The sequence below is a fragment of the Hemicordylus capensis genome, chromosome 1 (genome assembly GCF_027244095.1).
Source record: "Hemicordylus capensis ecotype Gifberg chromosome 1, rHemCap1.1.pri, whole genome shotgun sequence".
Classification (NCBI taxonomy): domain Eukaryota; kingdom Metazoa; phylum Chordata; class Lepidosauria; order Squamata; family Cordylidae; genus Hemicordylus; species Hemicordylus capensis.
The window spans coordinates 179,969,657-179,986,882 of record NC_069657.1 but is presented as its reverse complement, the minus strand read 5'-3'; the positions used below and the strand labels follow the sequence as shown (position 1 = coordinate 179,986,882).

The window sequence follows — 17,226 nt, the reverse complement described above, 5'->3', positions numbered from 1 at the left end:
CAGCATTTTATTTAGTCCAAACAAACTAGAACAATTTGAGTGTGTGGGAATTCCCCCTTATTGTTGGTTCAGCTAACTTGCATATTTAGCTTCAGTTTGAGGTAGCCAAGGCAACAGGCTCAGGTTATGACTGTTCTTGTTTTCTTTAATATTAAAGTAATTAACTGCTGAAGTACTATCTAGCTGCAAACCGTGTTTCAGAAATTTTCTTTACAACATTAGATTTTTCCCATTTTGCTAGTAAGTACTAGGAAATACTATAAATAGCAGCAATAGTAAAAATAACCTAATTTGCAACATCCTGTCCATAGCTAGTTCAGCTATGGCCATGTGCATTTCACAGTGAGAGTGTGAGTGACGGACAAGACACATATGGCCAATCATCTGCATGTAAGCTCCAAAGTACTTTAATACAGCTTGCAGGCTTTTCCTAGAATTGAAAGGTTACCATCTTTCATCTTTTAAAACAATAGCTACAGAGAGGCTTAGAAAGGCGATTCAAATGGGAAAAACATGGCAATGGATAAGAGAAGCAAATGAAATTAAGTCTAAATTGATACTGTTTATTAACACATTATCTTAAATCCATATTTTAAAAACATCTCACAAATATCCACTGGAACTACTTAAGATTAACCAGCAGAACTGGGTTCCCAATTCCCATTATGAGAGCAATCCTAGTTTGCATTAACCATTACTAGCACTGATCAGATATTATACTACTGACTACAACACTGGTTAAGAGTAACCCAGTGCTTAGAGTGCTGGATTAGAACCAGAAAGATCCAAGTTCAAATTCCCATTCAGCCATGAAACTCACTGGGTGACTCTGGGTCAGTCACTTCTCTCTCAGCCTAACATATCTCATGAGGTTGTTGTGAGGATAAACTTAACTATGTATACCACCCTGGGTTCCTTTGAGGAAGAGAGGGATATAAACATAAAAATAAAAATAAGGAAGAAATAGAAGAATTCACATAGGAATGAATGAATGCATAAACCTATAACACCCTCCGAATTTCTTTACCATGAATTAAATACTTTACTTAGATTTTGTTGTTGGAATAGTTAAAATATTTACAAGAACACAATAGCATGCACTTTCCTTACTTTTCCGCCTTAAAATTTAAACATCAAGGTACCGGTTACCATGTTAAAATAGACATACCCAAACAGCTGCATATTCAATATTTCTTGGGTATAAACCCTCTTTTCACATTCCACCCATGAATAGAAACAACACATGGAGCAAGCAAGGGGTTCACATTCACTGGCTCTGCCTCCATTCCCCTTGCATTCAATGGAAGGTATGAATAGGTTTTCTATATGTGTGGCCAGCAACCACTATCCTGTTCCTCCTCTAAGCATTGATTAAATGCATGAGCAGGACATGTGGAAAGGGCCATAATCAATATTCTCTCCATCTGTGTGTGGAATGAGTTTTATTCTAGGCAGCAGTATCAAGGCAGTGTTTGCACACATGCATTCAGAGTGGGACCTTCCTGATTAACTCTGAGAGGGATCTAAAGTTTACTGATCGGACATCAAAAAATGTATGAGCATGAGCACACGCACACGCCTTAGAGGGAACACTGGCCAAAATCATCTTGAAAACTGCCCAATTTGACCAGTATTTTATGAATTCAGTATGCTACCAATTAATTTTATAAGACAATGCAGTTTCAGAAATTCATTGCTATATTTTCCATGGAAAATGTTCTTGCCTACATTATTGGCATGGACTTATGTTCTCCCCTAACATCCCATTTCCACTTAGAAGTGGCAGAATTCCATACATCCCTCGCCAAGCGCAAGGGTTCTGTTCCGGCAAAACCTTGCTGTTGGCAAATTTTTGGTTAGCAAAGCACTGAAGTCTATGGGAAACAGGGGGTTAGGGGAACCACAGTCATGATAGGACTGAAAAACAAATGAAATATTCAAAACTCACCAAACCAACCCCTGCTAACTGGGCAAAGAGGCACCTTTTAACATGGTGATTCTCTTTATTTAGCAGGGGGAGAGTAACTGGCCCTATCCACCTCCCGCACAGTACCTCCAGTGACTGTTGCTGGTGTCTAGCTTGTGTTTATTTTAGATTGTGAGCCCTTTGGGGACAGGGAGCCATCTTATTTATTTATTATTTCTCTGTGTAAACCTCCCTGAGCCATTTTTGGAAGGGCAGTATAGAAATATTATTATTATTATTATTATTATTATTATTAATTTATTATTAATATCCCCAGAAGTCCTTTAAAATTGCCATGAGTCAACAAGAGGTCTGCACAGATTGGACCTTTTGATATTTTTTCAACACCCGCCCCCCAAAAAAATCACTTAAAAATCACTTTCGGAACCTACCCACTCCAAATTGGTAAAAATAACTTGAAATTGTTAGTAGCCTGCAGGGTCAGCAGGAGGAATGAGCTGACTGAACCTCAAAATTGCAACCCCCTCCCTCTCCAAAATAACAAAAAAAAATCTCGCCAAACCGCAGATACTCAGGTCACGGTTGGCGAGACCAGTCACAATTTCCCAGTCACAGATACTCAAAACTGCGATTGGGAAACCTGCAATTGGTGAGGGATGACTTTACTTTGGGTCTGATGAGTTGCCAGTGTTATACATGACATCAAGAATTTTCATGAAGCCCCTACAATGTTATTTGTCCTCCAGAGAGTTGTTGGATTTCAGTTAGGTATCTTTTTGCAGCACACTGTAAATTAAACTGTAAGGATCTGAGTAATAAATGTGCAACAAATGGGCTTATCAATATTTGACCCTGTCCAACACTACTATTATATACATCAAAGCATAAACAAGCATTAGTGTTATTTAATAAAACAAGAATTACAGCATCATTTTGACAACTCAACAATAGTGTAAAAATGCAAGTGGAGTTTGACATCACAAGCAACATTACATGTAACAATCCACCAATTAAATCTCAATTTTTCTTTCATATGTACCAGAAAGCAAAGCTGATTGGAAAACAAATGACTTGTTTATAAACAATGATAAATAACAAAAGTTGTTTATGGATTTAAGTGCACATACTCATAAAAACCATGTAGCTATTTCTTTCATTCTATAGCCCACTTTTTGTAGTAGTCCTAAGGTGACAATTATACACAATTATTTTGTTAAGTGGTCTAGCAATCTGCCACCTCTTTATTATGAATCCAAGATATAGTCATTTTAATTAGTAGATTAATAAACTAAAGCTTTAGTTGATTGATTGGGGAGGGAATTTTAACCGGAACTATGACAAAGAAGAATACACTTTTTGGAAGCTATTTCGGTTCTAGTCTGTCACTGTATGAGAGTAAAGATATTTTTAAAATATGGCCCAGTGAATGGTCTGGGAACAAAACAAACAAACAAACAAACTGAAATCAAAGTTTTTATATCTATCTATCTATCTATCTATCTATCTATCTATCTATGATCTTCCCTTCTAAAATCAAGAGCTAAGTTTTCATATTTCTTTCAATCTCTTGAAAGCTCCTATTTTGGTGACATGCAGATTTATTTAAATATAATTGATCAATAATGAGCTAAAATAGTAGTTATTTTAATCAATTAAAATAGTGTGATTTACAACTTAAGAATAACCCTGTTGGATCAGGCCCAAGGCCCATCTAGTCCAGCATCCTGTTTCAACAACAACAAATATTTATATACTGCTTTTCAACAAAAGGTTCCAAAGCGGTTTACATAGAGAAGAAATAACAACAACAACAACAACAACAACAACAACAACAACAACAAGATGATGAAGAAGAAGAAGAAGAAGAAGAAGAAGAAGAAGAAGAAGAAGAAGAAGTAGTAGTAGTAGTAGTAGTAGTAGTAGTAGTACAGTGGTCCCTCGACTTACGAAGCACTCGACATCCGAAGATTTCGACATACCAACGACAAAAAATACCGGAAGTTGTTGCCGGTTTAGATGCGGCTTCCTCGACCTACGAATTTTTAGATGCGATTTCCTCGACTTACGAGTGTTCCGGACCTCCGTGGATGCGCTTTTCGACTTACGAAAATTCTGACCTACGAACGTGCGTTCGGATCGGATTATCTTCATAAGTCGAGGGACCACTGTAGTAGTAATATTATGGGACTTCTGACTACAAACAGACAAACATCTGCCACACAATACACCAGATATAACTGTAGTCGAGAAGAAAGAAGAACAAGTTAAAATAATCAACATAGCAATACCGGGGGATAGCAGAATAGAAAAAAAAGTAATAGAAAAAATCACCAAATACAAAGATCTACAAATTGAAATTGAAAGGCTGTGGCAGAAAAAGACCAAAATAATCCCAGTGGTAATTGGCGCCCTGGGTGCAATTCCAAAACAACTTGAAGAGCACCTCAACACCATAGGGGTAACAGAAATCACCATCAGCCAATTACAAAAAGCAACTTTACTGGGAACAGCCTATATTCTGCAACGATATCTATAAAAGCAACAACATTGACAATAAAATTCAGACATCCCAGCTCCTTGGGAAGGACTCGATGTCTGGATAAAACAAACCAGTCAATAACACCTGTCTGACTGTGTTAATCAACAACAACAACAACAATAATAAATATTAATAATGAATAAATAATTTCACACAGTGGCCCACCAGATGCCTCTAGCAAACCCACAGGCAAGAGCTGAGGACATGCACTCTCTCTTACTTCCCTGCAGCTGGTATTTAGAAGCATCTTGCCTATTAGGCTGGAGGTGGCCTACGGACCTCAGACTAGCAGCTATTCATAGAGCTGTCCTCCATGTATTTATCTAAACCCCTCTTAAAGCCATCCAGGCTGTTGACTATCACTATATCCTGTGGCAGAGAATTCCATAGGTTACTAGCTGAACCGGTGCACAGCATCTGCGCCACTAGTCTCTCCTCGCCACTTCCCCCCTCATCTATTCCCCATCATTTTCGCCCACTGGCCGCCTCCTTTGCCAGGGCCCGCCGCCTCCTCCACCGCTCTGCCCCCTCCCAGCCCCCATGCCCGCCACAACAGCCCCAACCGCTGCGCCAGCTTCCGCCTGGCCATTTTCGGGAGCTCGCCATCACCGCTGCCCACCCAGCCGGGCTCCTCTCAGCCACCAGCCGCCTCTTCTCCTCTCGCCAGCCCTCGCTAGCCGCCTCCAGCTGCCAGAGTGGGACCTCCTCTGGGCTCCTCCAACCCCCAACCAATGTTTCCCTCAGTCCCAAACTCTCGCCAAATCTTGGGCACACATGGTCCCAAGAGAATTAAATATATAGATAGATGTGCTGTGTGAAAAAGTACTTCCTTTTGTCGGAAGGACAAAATTTCTTGGCAATCAGTTTTATGGGATGATCTCTGGTTCTAGTGTTATGAGAGAAGGAGAAAAACCTCTTATCAACTTTCTCTTCTATCAAGTGATCCCTCAGTTGTCTTTTTTCTAAGCTAAAAAGCCCCAGGTGTTGTAGCCTTGCCTCATAAGGAAGGTGCTCCAGGCCACTGATCATCTTGGTTGCCCTCTTCTGCACCTTTTCCAGTTCGATAACTTGATTTCTGAAGTATGGTGACTAGAACTGTATGCAGTACACCAAATGTGGCCGCACCATAGTTTTGAATAAGGGCATGATAACATTATTTCTAATTATTCAAAGCATGGAATTGGCCTTTTTCACAGCTGCCACACATTGTGTCCATCATGACCCCAAGATCCCTCTCCTGGTCAATCACAGACAGCAGACACCATCAGTGCATACATGAAGTTGGATGTTTTTGCCCAAATATGCATCACCTTTCACTTGCTAACACTGAACCACATCTGCCATTTTGTTGTCCACTCCTCCAGTTTGAAGAGATGCTTTTGGAGCTCCTCGCAATTTCTTTTGGATTTCACTACCTTAAATAGTTTGGTGTCATCTGCAAATTTGGCCACCCTGCTGCTTACCCCAACTTCTAGATCATTTATGAACAAGTTAAAGAGCACTGGTCCCAGTACATATCCCTAGGACCCCACTTCTTACCTCCCTCCTTTTCGAGAACTGCCCCTTTATTTCTACCCTCTGTGTCCTGTCCTTCAACCAGTTACCAATCCACACAATAACCTGTCCTCATGACTGCTAGGTTTTCTTTGATGAGGAACTTTGTCAAAAGCTTTCTGAAAGTTCAAGTATACTATGTCAACTGAACTCCAGAAGGTTGGTGAGGCTAGATTTATCTTTGCAGAAGCAATGCTGGTTCTCCTTCAGCATTGCATAACAATATTATCCTTGAGAACACTTTGCATCAATTTGCCCAGAACAGAAGTTAAGCCTAACTGGCCTGTAATTTCCCAGATCCCCCCTGGATCCCGTTTTGAAAATCGGTGTTACATTGGCTACTTTCTAGTCCTCTGGTACAGAGCCTGGTTGTAGAGATAAGTTTTATTATTTATTTTATTAGGAGCCCAGCAATTTCACATTTGGGTTCTTTAAGGATTCTCAGGTTGGATGCCATTGGGCCCTGGTAATTTGTTAGTTTTTAATTTTTTCAGACAGTTTCAAACATATCTCCTCACCATTAACTTACTCACTTCTTTAGCCTCCGTCCCTGAGAATCTCAGGTCCGGCACAGGTATATGCTCAGTATCCTCTGCCATGAAGACAGATGCAATGAACTCGTTTAGCTTCTCTGCAATCCCCATATCCTCCTTCATAATCCCTTTCACTCCCTCTTCTAATGGACCAACCGCCTCCCTGGCAGGTTTCCTGCTTCTGATTTATTTAAATAGGTTTTTGTTATACCCTTTTTAGCTAAGTGTTCCTCAAACTCTTTTTCCACCTCCCTTATTGTCTCTTTGGATTTTTTTTTGTCAGAGTTTGTGTTCCTTTCTGTTCTCATTTGGACAGGCCTTCCAATTTTGAAAAAAGTCTTCTTCCCCTTTATAGCTTCCTTGACTTTACCTGTTAGCCATTCTGGAATCCTCCCTGACTTGGTAATACCTTTCCTCCTTTTTGGTATACATTCTAACATGGCTTCTATTATTGTGGTTTAAAATAAACTCCATGCATTCTGGAGTGAAGTGACTCTCCTGAATTGCCCTTTCAGTTTTCTTTTCACCAAACTCCTCATTTTAGAGGAGTTTTAGAAGAGTTTCCTCTTCTGAAGTTCAAAGGATCTGTGTTAGACTTCCTTAGCAATTCTCTCCTCACATGCATGCTGAATTTGATCACACTATGGTCACTGTTCCATAAAGGTTCCATGACACTGACATCTCACACCAGGTCCTGGGCACCACTCAGAATTAAGTCCAAGGTTGCCTTCTCTCCGATCGGTTCTATGTCCAGCTGTTCTAGGACACAGCAGTTCAGCATATCTAGAAATGTGGCCTCTTTGTCATTACTTGAATGTTAATTTACCCAGCCTACGTTTCTGTAATTGAAGTCGCTAATTATTACAGCTCTGTCACTCTTTAATGCCTCCCTAATTTCCTTTTGCAACTCCCAGTCACTGTCAGTGTTTTGATCAGGAGGGCAACAGCATGTACCTGCAAACCAGGTGTTTTTGAAGAGAAGTGGTTGTGACCCCTGAACCTGGTCTAACTGATACGACTCTCAGGATGAGGAAAGCCTTGAAGGGCCTTCACCTCTTACCAATGAAAATGCCAGCTAGTACTGACCCCCTCAACACACCCTTGCCTGTGTTCTCTGAGTCAAAGGATGAACCCAAAGCACCACAATCCCCACCAGCAGTGACCCAGATACACCGCAGCCAGCGCTTAAGAAATAGGATGCAGCCCCTTTAAGACATTCCAGTCTCAGGTGGGGCTGCAGTGCTAGCTCTATATTTAAGGCCTCAGCTTGCCTCCACCATTTGCTGAAGCAACTTCGTTGTGGACATATGCTACCTTGGTTCTGCTCATACTGCCTGTTCTTGGTTTCGGACTTCAACCCTGCCTGCCCCTACAGGACTGATTTCTGGCTCCTGACCACCTGCTTGTTTGACTTCACCTTGCCTGCTACCACATTTCCTTTTATGTCTTGTATTTTCACCCAAGGAGTTTCTGTGGAGGACTCCGATCTTCCTAGGATTTCTAACTTGTTTAATACTATCCCTTCTTTAACATACAGTGCTACGCCACCCCCAATTCACCCCCTCTGTCCTTTCTATAGAGTTCATATCCAGAAATAACCGTGACCCACTGGTTCTCACTGTTCCACCATGTTTCTGTTATGCCCATTAGATCTTTATTTTCATTAGCTACCAAGCACTCTAGTAATCAAAGTCAAGGAGCACAGTGAAAAAATGTGACTATGACTAAATGTAAAGAAGACTAAACTAATGACAACGGGTACAGCAACCAGCCACAGAATTGATAATGAAGACACTGAAGTGGTGGATAGCTTCTGCCTTTTAGGATTGACCATCAACAGCAAAGGATCCAACAGTCAAAAAATATGCTGCAGACTAGCATGTGGTAGGGTTGCAATGAAGGCCTTGGAAAGGATATTTAGATGTTGTGACGTGTCTATACCTACAAAGATTAGAATCGTTTGGATAATGGTTTTCCCTGTGACACTCTATGGATGCGAAAGCTAGACTTTGAAGAAGCAAGATAGAAAAAGAATTGATGCTTCTGAACTTTGGTGCTGGAGAAGACTTTTGAGAATACCATGGACAACCAGGAAAACAAACAAATGGATCATACAACAAATCAATCCAGAATTTTCACTCGTGGCACAAATGACCAGCCTTAAACTATCTTACTTCAGACACATTATGCAAAGACCTAGCTCCACTGAGAAGTCCATAATGCTGGGGAAATTTTAATGAAAGCGGAGAATAGGACAACCAGCAGCAAGGTGGATGGACTCAATTATGACAGCAATGAATGCAGTACTGAGAGACCTAAAAGGCCAAGTTGAAGACAGATCACCCTGAAGAGAATCTATCTATGTGATCACTAAGAGTCGACACTGACTTGATGGCACTTAATCTATCAACCAACTCACCAAGCACTCCAGCTCGCCCATCTTGGCTCAGAGGTTTCTGGCATTGGTCTATAGTGCACACCAGCTTACCTATATGCCGAATCTTTCTTTTCCTTATTTGATCTCTTTGATCAGCTAGTACATCACTCTTTAGCTGGTTCTACTCTGTCCCCTTCTGGTTTATCTGAAGCATTTACATATACCCTCAAACCCTAAGGAATGGCATTTACCAAACCTGATACTGCCCAGCTCCTGTTGGCTATTCTACAGGGGTCAATTTACAAGCTGCTCTGTGTGCATTTTGATTTTAAGTGCCAGCAGTCTGGTTCCATCTTGGTTCAAGTGGAGCACTTCCCTTTTGTATAGGCAAGAGCAACTGACAGCCCTTTTTTATAAAAGCAGATTGCTTTTTATCTAACCCTTATGAATATTTTTAGTTATGTATACACCACTCTATACAAGATCTCTGGGCAGCTTACATTCCAATCAAACCAAACCAAACCTAAAAATCATTACCATAAATAAAATGTTAAAACATCTTAATCTAAAAGCCTGGTAAAACAGGTGTGTTTTCTCAAGTCATTTAAGAACAACCACTGATGGGGAGATTCTTATTTCATTTGTGAGTGTGTTCCAGAGCCTCGGGGCAACCCTAGAGAAGGTCTGGTTCAGTGTTCTCTCTAAAAAAAAAATCATCTGTGCGCAGAATGAGCTTTGTACTGGGTGGCAGTATCAAGGCAGTGTGCGTGCATGCGCATTCGGAGTGGGGCCTTCCTGATTCAACCCAAGCAGGATCTAAAATTAACTGAGCGGACATCAAAAGATGTGTGCACATGAGCACGCCTTAGAGAGAACACTGGTCTGGTTTCAAGCAAGCTGGTGGCAACTGCAACCAGACCTCCCCAGATGATCTTAATAGGCAGTGGGGTTAATGAAGAAGGCAGTGTTCTCAAATACCCTGGGCCCAAGCCGTTCAGGATTTTATAGTTAATAGATTAAAACCTTTTAGGGGTTAAGAAACAGTAAGTGGTACCAGTGTGTTGTGTTTTTTTGTTTGTTTTTTACATTTTATATCCAGCTCTTCCTCCAAGGAGCCCAGAGCGGTGTACTACATACTTAAGTTTTTCCTCACAACAACCCTGTGAAGAAGGTTAGGCTAAGAGAGAAGTGACTGGCCCAGAGTGTTCCCTCTAACAGTGATTCCCAGATGTTGTTGACTGCAACTTCCATAATCCCCAGGCAAACGCCATTGCAGCTAGGGATTCTGGGAGTTGTAGTCAACAACATCTGGGAATCCCTGTTAGAGGGAACACTGAGTGGTACCCAAGGTAACTTTCAAACAGAAATCTCAACCTAAATGTATAAACAACTTAAACCACAAACTCTCCCATTTTAATCCAAACTGCATGATAAATAACACCACTTCATTAATTCCAATGCATTGATCCCAAATACTAAAATCATTTCAAGTAATCACACTCTAATGTTTTTAATGTCTGATTACTTGGAAGGATTTTAGCATTTGGGATCAATGCATTGGAATTATTTAAGTATTATTTATCACGTAAATTGGATTAAAATGGGATACTTTGTGATTTAAGTTGTTTATACATTTAGATTTCTATTTCTATTTGGAGTTCTCTTGTGTACTACTTTAAAGGCAATAATCAGCACTTTGTATTTTGCCCAGAATCTAATTGGCAGCCAGTATAGTTCTTTCAAAATAGAAGTAATGTGGTCTCTTTGGGTGGCCCCCCCGAGACCAACTGGGCTGCCACATTCTGCACCAGTTGCAGTTTCTGAACTACGTATCAAGGCAGCCCAACATAGTGTGCATCGCAGTAGTCAAGCCTGGATGTTACCAGCATATGCACCATTGTTTCAAGGTTGTTTATCTCAAGAAATGGACATAGCTGGTATCTCAGCCGAAGCTGATAAAAAGCACTCCTGGCCACTGCTTCAACCTGAGATATCAGGGAGAGGTTTGGGTCCAGAAGTACTCCCAAGCTACATACCTGATCTTTCAGGGGGGGTGCAACCCCATCCAGAACAGGGAGATCTAAACCACTTCCTAAGTTCTGGCCTCCTACAACAAGTACCTCCATCTTGTTTAGATTCAACTTCAGTTTGTTCTCCCTCATCCAGCCCATTATCGATCCCAAGAAAGTATTTAGAGACATTAAGCCATCTCCTGATAGAGTAGATATGGAGAAATAAGTCTGGGTGTCAACAGCATATTGATAGCACCCTGCACTAAATCTCCTGATGATCTCTCCCAGCGGCTTCATGTGGATGTTAAAACTCGCTGTATATAGAATCGAGCCCTGTGGTACTCCATAGAATAGCTCTAGCTTTGAAGAGCAGCTATCTCCAAGTGATACCATCTGGAATCTACCCAGGAGTGGAAACACTGCAAAGCAATGCCTCCCAGCCCCCTCAGGTGGTCCAAAAGGATACCATGGTTGATGGTATCAAAAGCCTCTGAAAGATCCAAGAGGAACAACAGGGTCACATTCCCCCTGTCAATTCCCAATTGGAGATCATCCATCAGGCCAGCCAAGGCAGTCTCTACCCCATAGCCTGCCCGAAAGGTGATTTGAAATGGGTCCAGATAATCTGCTTCTTCCAAGATGCTGCAATAACTGTGGAATCCAGTTTGGCTCAAATCTGAATATGCACATAAACGTCAAAATGTGTAGACAGTTTTAAAGCTGGAGTGGAAGAACAGAATGGGGTATCAAATGGTCAGAGAGCATCATTTTAGTACCTTGCCTCCCTTAAATCTAGAACAGGATATACTCAGTTCTGCCAAAGTTGTGTCAAACCACAGCCTCACAGTCTAAGATACAATTGTGGCCAGTTCCAGATGCACTATTCTTTTCATTATCAATAATTGCTGCAATACAATACAAACAAAACTGAAGACCCAAATGCAGTGTTTCTCTCTCTATACAAACATTTCATGCCAGAAATGAAACAATGCAAGCCATTACTTCATAATACCCCTTTTTCAATGGTGTGTCAAGTGTCAATTACAACTGATTCACTTATGATCTGTCCAAGTATCATTAGGTTTCCCTTACGCAGAACAATGAATTTACGCCAGAGTAAGACTCCCCCCACCCATTAAGGTGCCTGTGTTCCAGAGTAAAGGAGATCTTTTATGTGCCTTTCTCAAAACAAAAAACACAGCAAAAACTCAATCTTTTTTCCTTACTGTTATAGAGAAACCAAAGCTGTATACTTATTTGAAAAAATAAGTTCTACGGGTAGTAATATAACTTTTGAGTAAACATGGACTATTACCAAGGGTGCTGTCCAATGTACACTCACTCAGTTCAGATTATGTCCACTGAACTCAGTGGAATGTATTTTCAAACAACTTTTTTAGTATTGGGTTGTAATTACAAAACGGTGTTGCTAACTCAAATACCTTTCAAAACAATTAGCAAAAAAATAATAATAACAGGCAGTATATTATTGAGCTGCTTTTTAAATTTGTTTATTAAAGTTGTACACTTACATACATTATTTTATACCTAAAGATTATTATATTTAATGACAATGGGCAGTATCCAGACATTTAGCAGAAGGTGCTCAATCAATGGAAGCTCCTTTCATGAACTGAAAGAGCTTTGCCAACCAGAAGTCATTCCACTCAAGGTCTGGATTCTTGATTCATGTTTGTAGTTTTAGCTAATTCCAGTTTGCAAAAATTGGTGTTTCACAAGCCAGTTGACACTGTATAGATCTGCACTCTGAACTAAACAGCACCCGGGCTGGCCGGGGGGCAATTTGCAAATAATTTGCAAATATACTTAGGTAACAATCTGCTTTATGAACACACAGGTATACTGAAGAATTGATTCATCTCCTAAAAAAAAATATCAGATGACAATTGGAGAATCAGTAGCATTGAATGCACAGTATTTTAATAAATTGGAATGCAAGAGAAAATACACTGAGTTCAGAATCAAGGGTTACCAATGAAATACTATAAAGATGCCTTTCTACTTTAATAGTCAAATGAGAAAGCCAATCACAAAAATGTGCAGCCTTTTTTTGACAGTCACAACCTCAGGAAACCCAATCCAATAGACGGTGGGCTGGTAAAGAGGTGGAGATTGCTCTTCATTGAAGAAATTCTTGAGAATACATTTACTACCAACTCCGCATGCAAACACAACCACATTAGGGGATAGTAGGTACATAGTAAGGCAGCTTTTGAAAACCCACAACTGCAGCAATTTCACCTGAGCAGGATCAACATTACCGAAAGCAAATATTCCCACTGCAGAGCTGCGTTAACTATCTCTTCAGGTACAAAACCAACACAGCACTTAGAAACAGACAGTGAAGTATTACCGATGCAACCTTAACATTATATTCAAAGGATTACAACCTAATAGATGTGAACATAAAACTGGGTTTTCACATCTACACCACACTACATGCACTCAGCAACGGTAAGTAAAATGTCGACATGTTTCTGAACACATTAACAAAGCTTGACATTTCATGTGCAGTTTTTCTATGAATCAGGCTTGTTTCAGAAATGCGAAGAAGCCACAACAAAATGGAATACTGTTAGGTCACATATGAACCTAACAGAACTTCAAGTCTTTTGCCTTGCATGACTTTTGACTAGCCAAAGCAACTGACAACTTAAGCCTTTCTTCGCACAATTTGGCCGGAGAAGCATAGACTGTCAGAATAAAATGACAGCGTTTGAACCTACGGACTGGACACAACATTCTGTTTAAACAGCTTTCTCACAACGTGGAAGGAAAGGCTTTCCTCGCTTACTAGTACGAAAACAGCTAACGTCACATGTATAAAACAAGCAAGGTCTGTTATACGAAGATCCGATGTCCTGAAATAAGGGCACTTCCTCCAAGCAAGATATCTAGGAACTCGAGCACCTGCTGCCGTCGTACAGCACACAACCAATGCACAGGATTGAAAATCAACAGCACAAGACGAGCTCCGCCAAGAGCGGCCGGCGCGCACTCTTTTCCCATTCAAGGACGCCGTTTGCGCTCCTCTTCTCTTACGCTAACGTAACCCCCCTTTCTCCTCACTCCCCGCTAATCAAAACACTCGCGAATCCAAGGGACGCAAAGAAGATGGCGGAGCAAGGCCCCGCTTACGGCGTCGGAGGAGAATTTACGCTGCGCTATTTACGCAGGACCCCATAGGGAGCGTACGCCGTTGCGGCGGGAAGCGTGCGTACCGGCGCTTGGTGAATGCCAATGGCCTATTTCCCGGGAGGGGAGGGGGGATGTCGATAAACAATGGTGGGCCCCCCCTGCGCGGCTCCCTTACCGATTCCTCCTCCTTTTCCATGCCCGTGGGCATCTGCGGCACGGCCCGGTTGATGGAGACGCAGTCATTGAGATCGGGCATGTCCTTGCCGCGGTAGATGGGCAGCGGTTTGGCGGCGTCTAGCGCCCGGGCTCGAAAGGAGAGTTTGCTCATTGTCTCCCCCTCACAATAACACCCCGGGGCCGGGCTGGGGGAGGTGGGGGGGCGAGGGGGACCCTCACTACGGCCTCGCCGCCGCCTCCCAGCCGCTCCCGAACCCGGCCCGACACACCATGGAGAGCCCCGCCGCCCCGGAACAGCTCCCACGAAGAGCCGCCCGCAGCCCTAGATCCGCGCCGGGCTCGCTCGATCCGCTCCCTGCGCCATGGCAAACATGGCGGACATTAACCAAAGCGGCCAGCGATCCCGGCAACCAACGCGAGAGCGGGGAAGGGAGGAGGGAGGGAGAAGAGCTCGAGCGACGGGAGGGGGGGATGAAAAAGAGGGGAAGGGAAGAGAAGGGGGAATGCGCGCGCATTCCCAGCCGGGTAACCGGCAGCAAAGGGCCGATGAGCAGCCCGAATCTCTTCTCTTTCCCCGCTCGCTGCGAGGGTGGACGCGAAGTCTCAGCAGAGACCCAAAGGGCGAGGCGGCGCTGAGGCGGGACTCGCCGCGCACACAGCTGCAGCCGCCCCCCCCCCCCCCGAGCAACATTGCACTGGAGTGGCGGGCTGTGCTTCTTTCAAAGAAACGAAATTGAGTCCCACCACAGCGGCTGCACACACACGGTGCACCTGCCCGGCGTTAGACACACAGAACCCCAGAGGAGCTGCGCTCCCAACCCATCAAGGGCCACTTGCCCCATGGCAACTCTCCCCCCCCCACCCCCCATATAAGAGAGGGAGAGAGGCTTGAAACCATCCTCAGCTCCGCATCTCCAAGTGTGCAGAGGGTGAATGTGACTGACACGCTTGGCGGACCGGCCATGCTGTCAGCGCTGTCATCGGGCCGCTGCTTCTCGAGCGTACACGCCACGAGAGCAGCATATGTACGTCTTCTGCTGCGTAACGTGTGAAGATGATCAAGGAAAACAGGGCTGTCCTTTCACTGAAGCCGGGCGGGAGAGAGAATTTCAGCAGGTACCGCTGTCACCTTAAGTGGCACAGCTGGAAATGCTCCCCTAACAAGCAGAAGGTTGCGGTTCGGATCCCCGCTGGTAGGATATGGGCAGCGGCGATATAGGAAGATGCTGAAAGGCATCATCTCATACTCCGCGCGGGAGGAGACAATGGCAAACCCCTCCTGTATTCTACCAAAGACAACCACAGGGCTCTGTGGGCGCCAGGAGTCGAAATCGACTTGACGGCACACTTTACCTTTACCGCTTTTCCTACTCTGCGACAAGATGCTGAGATCCCCTCTTCTGCATCTCTTCTAAAAGGAAGCCCTGTCCTCCTTTGATTCTGGCCACCCGTCCCGACTCTACTATAAATAACTAGAGAGCTGTGAAAGAGCAAGCCTGTGTGCATGGTTACTCAGAAATAAAAGCCCACCGGGTTCAATAGAAGTTGCTCTTTGCATCCCGCTGAGTTTAGGACTGCGGCGTAAACTACCCATGAGGAAAGCCCGGTTCGAATCGCGTTTCTGTAATAAATTCGCAGAGTTCTTTAGGCAACTTTAAGCAAGCTGCCTGCTCTCTTCGCCCGCCCCCACCCCTGCAACTGAAGTCAGGGATAATACCGATCTGCTTTGCTAGGCTGGTGGAAGGATTTTTATAATAAGCTAATGTACGTGAAGTGGTGGTTTGAGCATCTGTAAGTGCTATATAAATGTTAAATATTAAAATATTAGACTTTACAAATATATAGCATAGCACATTTCAAGAGTTCACACACTGTCATCCCTGCAACAGCTTTGTATGCTACACAAATATATCTACATTGCATGTTAGGGGGACTGAGACTATATAGACCTTTGCCTAAATCCACCTTAGTTTCTTGTGGAGATGAGATTTTAATAGGGTCCTAGCTCACACCCTTACCCACTGTTAGCTCAAGTTTTTAGCTTGCAAGAAGTACCCACATTCCTTACCAGAACTATGTATGCTTAAGATCAGGAAAAGAATGTTTGACACTGAGGCTTTTAGAGGTACTTGTTCAATCAGTGTGTAATGTGAATGGAAAATCTGCATTGGTCAGACCATGCATCCGCATTACAAATCTCTCTTCAGCTTGTTCTGTTCTTGTTGAACAATATTGAACAATGATCAGACATTTGGATAAACAACATTTAAAAGCTCCCAGGTGATTTATGCTTTGCATATGAAAGTGCTCTTGGTCACACTGATGCAGCATAATCATTTTTGCAATGTTGCAAGTGGCTAAACTGTCTTTTACACCAGAAGTAGGCAGAAAGTAGTAGATTGGTGGACTACTGGCCAGTTTCTGGTGGACCAAAACTGGTAATACTGTCCACCCCTATATTTACATATATAGAGGGAAACAAATAAGAAAGACGCCTATAATATTTTGAAGAAACGTTATTTCATTCATGGCATGACCACATTCTATGCGTTAAATATAACTTGATCTGGTCTACTGAACGTGGAGATATGCAAGCAGAACTATATAATACAATACCTTGGGCAATGTAATAATTAGACATTGACTACTAACATAATACTCAGATCACACTAATAAAGCATGTATACCTACTGTATAACCATATCAAAAATTGACCTAAAAGTGAAAGTTTAATCCATAGCAAGCAGTTCCTTTGTACTAATAAGTCCCTCTTTCTTCAGGCAAAAAATAAATTATAAAATTGTGACTAAAATAAGTATGCATGGAAAAACCCAGGTGTTAAACTGCATATGCATAAACTGCATATTATGTAATCAGTTGTTAAATGACCATTAAGAGTTCTGTCTTTCTGTTTTGCACAATTATGCCTCCCCACACAAAGTCCCCTA

The 17,226-nt window shown here is 42.6% G+C and overlaps 1 protein-coding gene across 2 annotated transcripts in view; it reads right to left on the bottom strand.

The window, feature by feature from the left end:
* EPC2 (enhancer of polycomb homolog 2) overlaps positions 1-14,702 on the bottom strand; it is a 100,356-nt gene extending 85,654 nt beyond the window's left edge. For both annotated transcript variants that reach the window (XM_053284234.1, XM_053284236.1), the window contains exon 1: positions 14,277-14,702. In XM_053284234.1, coding sequence (XP_053140209.1) covers positions 14,277-14,429 — 153 coding nt within the window. In that variant the 5' untranslated portion in view covers positions 14,430-14,702. The remainder of the gene's footprint in view (positions 1-14,276) is intronic.
* Between the last annotated feature and the right edge of the window lie 2,524 nt (positions 14,703-17,226).